This window comes from Sinohyriopsis cumingii, chromosome 6 (assembly GCF_028554795.1).
Source record: "Sinohyriopsis cumingii isolate HCF-2022 chromosome 6, ASM2855479v2, whole genome shotgun sequence".
Lineage (NCBI taxonomy): Eukaryota > Metazoa > Mollusca > Bivalvia > Unionida > Unionidae > Sinohyriopsis > Sinohyriopsis cumingii.
Genome location: NC_142966.1, coordinates 71,635,679 through 71,646,735, shown reverse-complemented (window position 1 = coordinate 71,646,735; position 11,057 = coordinate 71,635,679). Strand labels below are relative to the sequence as shown.

At 34.3% G+C, this 11,057-nt stretch overlaps 1 protein-coding gene across 1 annotated transcript; it reads right to left on the bottom strand.

Moving 5' to 3' along the window:
- Positions 1-5,406: 5,406 nt before the first annotated feature.
- LOC149797182 (uncharacterized) lies at positions 5,407-7,332 on the bottom strand. The gene is made up of 2 exons (XM_089960729.1): positions 7,070-7,332; positions 5,407-5,569 (listed from the first exon to the last, which is right to left on the bottom strand). Exons 1-2 carry the CDS (start codon positions 7,288-7,290, stop codon positions 5,407-5,409), a joined length of 384 nt encoding a protein of 127 aa, XP_089816855.1. The 5' UTR covers positions 7,291-7,332.
- Positions 7,333-11,057: the final 3,725 nt, after the last annotated feature.

Here is an 11,057-nt window from a genome sequence, read left to right as displayed (position 1 = left end):
CCTTGAAGGTACAGTAATGGTCCAAATACTGTTTTTGTATATGACTTACGTGCACCATAAGTAGTTATTTAAATTCATTGTAAAAGGTTTTCCTCTTTATAAAAACCTTTCGAACCAGAGAACCCATTAAAAGTTTCGGAGCACCCTCGCTGTCTACCATTAAATGAGATTGATGCAGACTTGTATTGGCGAAAGGGTCATATTTTGTGCCTTGTTTAACGTAATCCGATAAATCAAAACCACAAATCTGTGTTGATACTGATGGGCGATATATTGGTATGATATCACCTTTTATTAAAATGTGCAATTTAGCTGCCTGCAAAGCTTTTTGTGGAACACACCTGCGAACAGTTTAGATACTTACCGGTATTTGGTAAGAGCCATGTCTAGCGCGAAATCCAAAATGGCCACATGACAGAGGGTTGTGCTACTCCACATGGATTTGCAAGTTGCCAAACACAGGATTTGATCTGGAAATATTATGTACATATCGCCAAAAGAACCCTTTAGCCGGTAGTAGCTCAACAGCTACGAGAAATACATGTAAGTGTATGCAATGTACACCGATGTGTACAGACAAGATTGTTTGCATATTTTAGCAGGTTTTAATTTTGATCTTGACCAATTTTGAATAATTCCTCTTTAAAATTTTTCTTTAGGTTTTTTTCTTCATTTTTTATCAATGGTAGATCTATACGATGGCATATTGGCATCACTTAAGATTTGAAATGCCACGATACCATAATGCGATCTAAGCTGGTCAGATTGTTGAGCTGTATTCAGCAAAATCTTTTCAAGGTTTTCTTTTTTGTTTTGTTTTGATTTATAATGAAAGCATCAAGTAATGGCGGGCAGTAAAACTTGCACAGGCTAAACGAAAAACAACAAAATTGAGTCGCTCGAAGTGACTGATACTTTACTTGGCAAAAAGAATTAAATACAAGAATTAAAGATTTAACCATTTCTTCAGCTTAAGTACCAAATGTTGAAACCATTGCTGATACTCTTCAGAAATAATAACTTTCAATTTAGCTGCTGTGGATGTCAGATTGGGACCATTTTCGTTTAGGTCCAACAAAACTTAAGTCTTCTGGTAAAAACCCCGTGTTGATATGACTTTCACTGAGGAGAGGTCACAATAACAAGATTTTCCAGATGGCTGCTGGGGTGACCATATTGGAAGTCAGATCAGTACCGTTTTTATTTTATTTTAGATCAACTAGACATCACAAGCCTTTCAGGAAAAACACTATCACGTTGTAGTGATAACATGATTATTCAAGATGTCTGAGAAGTACTGTTTTCATTTAAGACCAACTAGACACCATAAGATGTCATTTACTAAATTCCCATGGCTGATACATTCATCCATTCAGTTAGTGTAGTGATAACAAGACTGTCAGAATTTACGTGAAAGCGATACTCTTTTCATTTAGGACAATTAAACATCATACGAAATCTTCTGGTGAAAACTCATGATAATATTGCTTTTTTCAAAAGCAGTGATAACAAGATTTTCTAGATGGTCACTATAGTCGTCATATTGATAATCAGGTCAGTACCATTTTCATTTCAGACCAACTAGAGAGGATAAGAAGTCTTTCAGTGAAAACGCCATATAACACGGGTGCTGTGGCAGCCATACTGGAAGAGATGAATGTGTGTACAAGGTACGCTGACAGGCCTCTGAGTAGTTTAGAAGTAGTGATAAAAATCTTGTGCTAATGGACTAGATGATTACAGATGACAGACATGCAGACCACCTCATAAGTTTTACTGGGCAATGACCATTAGAGCTAAAATACAACTGATATCAAGATGTTTTCTGTTAAAAGGGTTTTATGCAGAAAGTGTGTGCAGAGTCGTAAGTATTCAATGGTGTGCAATTCTTTTGTAAATTGTCTGGAACTCGTTGAGTGGTTTTTAGGAAGGAATGAAAAATAGCAATGTTGTTGTTGTTGTTGTGGGGTTCAACGCCATTTTTCAGCACACGATAGGCTATACATGGCGGCCAGTATTAATGGTGGAGGAAGAACCCGGAAAACCTCGGAAAGAACCACCGACCCACGAGAAGCTACTAGCAAGCTTTCTCAAATGCCCACAAAAATAGCAATGTAAATTGATGAACAAATGACAATACATAATACAAAACTGGTAATACATCATGGACCCAAGGCTAAAGTTTAAACTCATTTAGATTTATAGCCAGGTTGGTTGATGGAAAAAGTTTTGAAAACTAAAACTTAGAAAAGGAGTCCAGTGCTGAATTAGAAACTGATTTTATTAAATTTTTGAACAGGAATACTATGAAATTAATATTGTAAAACTATCATACTATAAATAGTCCTTTATGTAGGGAATGGTTGACACTGGAAATTATTCACTGTTGGGTATTAGTGAGTTTAAACTTTGTTTTAATTAGGTGATCTTAACTAAACTTTAATGTGAAAATAAAACTTTACTTTCTAATTACACTTATCATAATCAAGGCATTTGACCTATAGCCTCAGAACCTACAGGCATCTTTACCAAAGGGTGTGCAATGCAGGTCATCCACCAAGTTTTGTCAAGGAACTTATTCTAGAACAAACATTATTTTGCAAAACCCATTTAACTTTAAGCCAAGGACCTTGAATCAAAAAGCAATAGACATTTTCCGTACTCCAAGTGCAGACCACTGCAAACTATGATCAAGTCCTTAACAACTTATTCAAAAATCATTGAAATTTTAACAGTAATCTTTCTTACCCAATGTATATATCATCCAGGAACTCTGTTGGTATTTAGTAGAGAACTGACATTTTTTTCACAGAAACCATTGTTCTTTCTGTCACAATAACTTTGATCATTGATCATTTCACTGCAGCTTCTGTCTTACCCCAAAGGCAAGTCCACCACAAAGTTTGGTCAATTTCTGTTGTGAAGATGTGATACTAATGTGCAGCCAGCACCGATTTTCCTTCAGTCACAGTGACTTTGACTGTGGACCCCACATAAACAGGATTTGTCCCTACCATAAGTACAAGCCATCCATTATCTTTTGTTCAGGTCTGTGATGCTGTAATAAATTATTATGCATAAACCACGTCTCTTCTTACAGTGAATGACCTTGATCTTTGACCCCAAAAATGATACAATTTCCTTATTCTGAGCACAAGATATAAAAAAGCCTTGGTAACTGTTTGTTGATAGTAGAGAACTTGAGTTGCATACATAATTAGTAATAGATAGATGGGCATCACAAAAGGCTCCACCTTATTGTGGGCAAATAATTATAATGTAATTAAATTATTAAAATTGTTGACTTTCACTGACATTAATTCTTAATTAACCTTTTAACTATTACATTTAAAACTGCAAGGAATTTATGTTCATTCACATGTCTTTGGGCAATAATGAATGTTGCTGTTGTCACAGTCAATTAGTCATACTGGTTTGAGTTCAAATACAATGTTTATCTCAAATACAAATATTTAAGTTTTGTCTATTTCATGAAAGAAGGCTTTTAAGGCTGTTGACAGGTTCCTGGACATAAAATCTCATTTCAAGGCAAACAAGAAGCATGTGAGGATAAAGAGATTACTTGTACACATCTGCTTGTCTGATGCAAGAGATAATCTACAAACAAGTAATTAGTTTAAGAAAGTGAATCACTGTCACCTACATTCCTTTAGCAGTGGGAAAAAATAATGTAAGGGGTTTCGAACCATGCAAGAATATCACAATTAATTATATAAACACAGCAATATCTGGTGGGAAGAAAAAAATTTTACATGGTGACTACTTGTAAATAACTAAGTCATAAGTGTAAGAAAAAGCAGATTACTGTCAACTGCATTTCCAAACAATTGTTCATAAAGATGGCCAGATCATACTGACTATATTCCACAAGGGGCAATATGCCTGGTGATTTATCAATACAATACAATACTTTGTACTGGAATTAACCTGTAAACTACAAAGCCATTAGTGGAAGAAAGTAGGTCACTGTGACAAACATTTACCTGTGATGGCTTTGGATAGATTAACAACGATCCTAATCAAATTCCATGAACTTTGCATAAATACAGCTGGAAATTGGCCAACAAGAAAAAAAGAAATTTTTCTGGGATTCATCTATAAAAATTGTATAATATAAAACAAGTACATGACGGGGACCTATATATCCCTGGGGTGGTTCAAAATGATAAAAGAAACCGTGGCCAAATTCCCTGAGTATATATAATGCCTAAAGCTAAACATCTACTTGGAAACATTTACCCTGGTGGGCATCTTAAATAATAAAGTCATTTGTGTAAGGTAAGTAGTCACTGTGGCTCATCCTCGCTTGGTGGGGTTTAGAAATATGTGATGAACAGACTGTGTTCTACTAAGAATTAATGCATAAAAGGCTGGCATCAGTGGCAGTAGAACAAAACTTGTACACTACTGACCCAAGTAAATAACACAACTGTAATATAGACTAAATTCTCCTATACTATGTAAATAGTCACAGTGACCTTCTTTCTCCTGCGGTGGTACAGCATTATGTGAGGAACACTGTATGTTCCATTAAAATCAATGCATAAAACAGCCAACAGTGAGTAAAACAGAACTTTACATTATTAACCTGATTGTAGACAACACAAACTGTGAGTACAGCACAAGAGCTCTCTTGTACTTTGTACAGCCCAGATAACAATGATAAATACAAGCAATGCAGTACATTATCAGGATAGCTTAATGATCAATAAAATTGTTGTAGTAATTATATTAGCACAAGAAATATGTAGATTACATCAGGGTTGCATCTAGGATTTGATAAATGTGGGTACTTGCTCCCAATGAATCTGAAAGAAAAAAAAAAAGGGGGGGGGGGGCTTCCAGTATGGTGTAAAAAAAAAAAACTCAATGTATTTCAAAAAGAGCAATAGCAAGTATAAGTGCATTAAATGCATATCATGTCTTCTGCATGTTATAGTATAATACTTAAAACTGAAATCAAAGTCTTATGTTTTCTAATGACAATATTCTATCTACACACTAACCATTAAAGAATCGAACCACAGACTGCAAATAGTGTCACTCCTTTGGCCAATCTTTAAAAAGTGTCATGTACTTCCTGCGTGTCACATGCTCAATTCTGACTGGTTACAAATCCATACTAAGAAAAATCAGAAGAGCACATATTTTCCTTTCATGGATGACAAAATAAATTAGGGAAAGTATATATACAGTTTCTATAACAGTTAACTCTTAACTGGAACATATATACATCTGCATCCAGAGTGACTGTAATTGTGACTGCATTATTCTGCAAATATGATCACTATTTCCTAAACAGCCTTATGTCCTTCCTCATCCTCCACTCTACCAATGCCTTGTTAAAGTTGAAATCTCTCAGAGGAGGTCCTTCAATTGAAATCATCATGAGTGCTGAGAATATAGTGCATCATAAAATGCCAGCCATCTTATTTCATGCACCTCTCTGAATATCAGTTGAGGACTGTCCAGAACGTTTTGGATTTCCTTCAATTCAGCTGTTCTGTTGGCAGATTTATTAAGAAAACGTACAGGTCTTAAACTGTGCCTTGAAAGGTTTCCTTGATGTACATAATGTATTTTTTATGCATGAAAGGTACACAAAATCAATCTATGATCCATACAATGAATGGTGATCAAGTGAGGGCTTTTTTCCTTGAACCATATTGCTGCACCACTTTTGCTACCTGTTATCACTGATGCCCCATCATTGCCAAAACCAACAACTTTTTCAAGAGGAATCTCCACTTTTGCCAAGAAATGGACAACTTCTTTGAAAAGAAATTCAGCAGTGTGTGATTGGGCTTCCACTGACACATTACGAAGAATATGAATTGTAGAAACAAACATGGTTGGTTCAACGATTTTGGCATAAATGACCAGCTTCTTGGTATTTGAAATGTCTATACTCTCATCAATTATGGACTACATCATACTTGCATTAACGCAGATTCTATCACTGTTGCTATGCAATCCTGGAAAAAAAATAAAGGTCAATGATAAATCAAAGTATAAAAGTATTGTATTATCATTATTATTATTATTTATTAAAGTATTTGAGAAATGTAAAACAAATATATTTTTAAAACACCAAAGTAAAATGACCAAAATCAGATGCAAATTGTGCAAGAACCTTAACCTAAGACCATGGAGTGTCTAAGGATGTTGCCTTGTGATAATTCGGTTGTTTGAAGAAATCCCATCAAAGTGTTTAAATGCCAAAATAATATGGCACCACAGTCTCTCTCTCTCTCTGTTAATTAAAGTCATTAAATTATAGTAATGAAGGAAGTGATTATGCCTGTCTGTATATGACGATTTTAAAAACAAAAAATGTTGGTATTATATACATCATTGATGGGTCCCTACATATGCACAGTTGTGATATAAGCAGATCAGGGTCAATGTCATTTGCTGCAATGATCATCAGAGCAAACAATAACTTATTTACTAAAGCATTATATAAGTTTCAAGGGGTGGGATTTGTCTGACTAGTGTACAGTTTCACAATGTTAACAGCAACTCCTTACATGCTCAGGAAATTATTCAAACAACGGCGACTGTATCATTATTGCAAACACAAGAAAACTCATTACAGTGATACTGAAATGTGACCTGTCTAGACAGGAAAGAATTTCATTACAAAAAGAACAGGTACCAATAATCCAGATTGATTAAAAAAGAAAAATGTTATCCACCATTATGACGACGTGCTACTGAACGCAATTTCATTGGCCAATCACGATATGCTTGGTGCTATTTTTAGTAACAAAGGGATTCCTCAGGATATGCAGTGATCGGAACCTAACTGATCATGTTTTGGTTGCTTGTTAGTATACACTATTTATTCCATCTAAATTTCAATAGAAAAATGTAAATAAAATAAAAGAACTTACCTGAAATTCCTCTACAGAAGTCCTTGAGGAATATGTTGTTTCCTCCTACTCTCATGTTTCTAACACCAACACCCAGAAAGTCAACAAAATCCAACAGTGAACCTTATTTTAGAGATGCAATATTCTCCTTTGCCAAGTAATAGGCAACTGACATAGCATGAATAACTGATTGAGATTTCTTGCTGTTAGCTGCCATGCATGTAGTTCTAAGATTTTCACTTATTTTCAAATCCTGAATCGCCTGTTTATGAGCTGCTAATTCAACATGTCTGTCAAAGGTTGATGTCCAGAAATTAGCATTTCCAAGTGTGGAAGAATTTTTTTTGCCAGGTTTGACACACCATCTGCAAAGCATCTCATTCTTTTCATTCATTTCCAGCCATGGTCGATTTCACTTCCAGTCATTTGAGCACATGACACACAGAAATACGTGACTATTTACAACTATACAAGTACAACATATTTGCCAAGAGCGACAACTGAGAATTTTACAGCAAAAAATTTAAAAAATAACACATTCTTCACACAAAAATGTGCACAATTCTTATTTTTTGCATGATTTTGCCCGCATAGGATTTAAAACATGCAAAAGTCGTAAGGCTAATAAGGAAAGTTTGAACATAGAGACATACAGACAAAGACTTCTTGTATGATAGGGGTATAGAGCTTGATCGATCTTGAATTAGTGCATTGATTTTGTATATTCTAAAGAGAATAAATCAGACCCATTCAATGTCATTATCTGAATGGTAAGTGTTTTAAGGAAATGCAGCTTCCTGAATTTGCTTCATTTGATTTTACTTAATTCATAGAGTTTAGTATTGGACATCGGACGTCACATCGATTACAGCTGACATGCCAATTTAATGGACACAGTAAATCGGCCGTTACATCAATTACAGCTGACATGCCAATTTAATGGACACAGTAAATCGGCCGTTACATCAATTACAGCTGACATGCCAATTTAATGGTCTGAGGCGTATGCATTAGACTGTGTTCATGTCAAGTGTCTTATGATGTTCTTTTCTTAGTTTTTTCTCCATACAGTTGATGATTTCATTTACATATAGCTAGCTAATCAACTAGTCCGCAACTCGTCCCTGAATACGTAGATTCTGACCAAGCTTCAGGTATAGGTATTTTACTAAGTGGCTTATCCTTTAAGGCCTGTAATGCCTAAAGATAACACGTTTCCCCTTCAGTTGCATCATCTTGAATAATCAAATGTAAAATTGTATAACCTTACAGACTAAAATGCCAAGCGATCAAAGTTTCTAAACCATAGCACGCTTTATGTCTAGATCTAATTGTTTTGGAAAAATCAATAAAACAGAAATATCGATGGCATATTTAAATTTATTAGACACAGAAATAATAAACTGCATAATATTTTCACATATTGTTCTTTAACTGAATAGTGTTATATAAAGCTTGTAAACTCTGTCAGAGTTACTTTCTTCATGTTAAAACTTTCTTTTTCATTTCAAACTTTATTTCTAACAAACATCACTCTGATTTATGTCGTACACTGGGATTCAATTTTTTTTATGCAGGCTGTCTTGGAGGATACATGTCTAAATATATTAGCTGCAAGCCTCGAATAAAACCCATTGTAATAGGTCAGAATTTATTTATTCATTGTAGATAATACTTTCTTTTTATACCTAAGACAAGTAAGATTTATTTATCTTCCAACTATCAATCTATTGATATTTATCAGGACAATGTATTAGTTGATATAGGAGCTTATCATTTAACAGCGACCTACTTCGTCTTTATAATATACTTTGACATTTTTACCTTGACATTTGTCAGCATACTTCATCTTCGTGCCTGCCGTACCGTTTTACCATCTTTAAACAACCTTCACTGAACTCTTCACAGTGAACTGAAATTTAGTTCGAGGAATGAACTGTAACTTTCCGAAGGACCTTACATGAATGGAATGAATTATATTCGTATGCTAAACCTACTAATCTTTCCTACTTTAATCTTCAACATTGAGATGACTTCATATGTGCGGTTTCATGTCTGCACTCAGACTAAGTTATCTGAAATATTGCAACTAGTAAGTATAGCTTATAGGTATTTTTAACGTATATTTACCTCCGTAAAAAATGAAAATATGTAATTCAGATTGTCTGTTTTTCTATTTTAAGACTGAAATTAAACAATTGTTTCATACATTCTTTCTAGGAAAATATATTTGTGCTAAAATTACAGATTGTACACATTTTGTATAGTACAAACCAAATATAAGATTATTTCAGGCTGATTCAATAATAGTTTACTCATAATGTTTAGTCTTGACTGCACCAAAATAAAAATTATACATGTGATGGTATCCTTGCAACCGACTGAGTAAAATCATGAACTGTACAGCTTATTCTTCGTGCATCAGGTGTATATCTTAAGGATCTCTCTCTTTCTCTGCGTCTCTCTCTCTCTCTCAATATATATATATATATATATATATATATATATATATATATATATATATATATATATATATATATATATATATATATGTATGTATACATACATACATACATACATTTTCACGACACCAATGTCTAAGCTACAACGATATCATATTGTACCGTGAACCAAAGCCACAAATCATCCTATTCACATGGCTCGAAAATGTCAATGTTATGAAACAGACCACTCTACCCATACACACACACCCCAACAAAGAACAAAGATAGAAAAAAGAACATCTGGATTTTTAATAATTAGACAAGGATTACTTAAGCACATGCCTACAATGCACGTAAAGGTCAAGCAAACTAGAACAATTTAGTGCAATTTCTATTAGGAAATTGTAAGTGTCTTCCCTGGTGTAGAAAACCTCATTTATTAGAATGAGTAGGTTTGGATGTTCCAAGTTTAATGCAGCAACTGCTTTCACGTATTCCGCTGCAGACATCGTACGGCTAATTTTCGTCATCTCTTCAATGAATAAAATCTTTTTCTGACATTGTCAAATTAAAATTTAAATAAAATAATTTTTAAAACTCTTGTTTGCATTGTGGTCCATGCAAGGTAGACATTTGTCTGCAGGAAGGTAAACTCAACACCAACTTGAAATACCACTTTGCCTATATGAGCATGCGAGAAAGACTGTATGGGTGAAATGTAATCTCATGATACTCCAAGAACATTTATACAATATAGACATCTCACCATTGCAACTTTTTTCTATGTTTAGGTATATATCCTATTTTTAAACATTTCGTTCCAGTCCGAGAAATAAAGATAGAGAGGCGAATGGAGGGCGAGGTGAGACATAAATAACTATAAAAAACCAGACCATGTTCCTACTGAGCTGCACCGGTGTTATCAAGTCACAAGTACTATTTTATAGGCCACTGTTAAGCAATTGCTCCAAATCTGGTAATTTCAATTGATGCTGGACAGAGTAATTACTCAGTCTCTAGGACCAGACGTCATAATGTTACGTATTCACGGGACTTTATGACAACGTTGAATAGTTTCGTATAAAGACCCTCCCTAATTTATTAAGATAGGGAATGAAATGGACAAATTTAGGTATAAGTGCTTAATAATGTCAGATAGGAATAATTCACTGTATTGAACGTTTAGGTCGTGCTTTGTATTGTATGGCATGATGTAATGATATTCGACGTAGAAGGACTCACTGGTGAACTATACAAACGTGAAACAAACAACAAAAAAAAATAAAAACAGGGAAGAGTGAGCTTTTAAAAATTTCGTGATTTGCGGTCATCAGGTACTTAGAGAAAAATATCAGTACTGTTTGTGCGTGTAAGAACCTGTCAGTTGACAGTTCGCTTTGTGCTTCTCAATCTTTATTACATGAAAAATTATCTCTTCCATTGTTTTAATTTCCGTTGAAATGTGAGCAGATATAGTTCTTTAGGAACTGATGCTGTTACCGGTAGAATATATTTGGGTAGGATAAAACAAGTTTTTTTAAAAAAAATAATAAATGTCAATTTTGTTTCCTAAAATTTGGGCCAGTGAGAAAATTTTGTTTTGTTATCGACCAGATAATAAGTTAATTGAACTGCATTTTCAGTCAGAAAAAAAATCTCATAGTCTCTCAACGGTGAATTAAAATGGCAAAAATGATTTTGTAATGTGTTCCTCCTC

Excerpts from the sequence above, each read along its gene's own strand:
- LOC149797182 (XM_089960729.1), bottom strand. The coding sequence starts at position 7,290 with ATGAATGAAAAGAATGAGATGCTTTGCAGATGGTGTGTCAAACCTGGC. Across the intron at positions 5,570-7,069 it reads CAATCAGTTATTCATGCTAT|GCACAGTTTAAGACCTGTAC; the intron begins GTCAGTTGCCTA and ends AAACCTTTCAAG.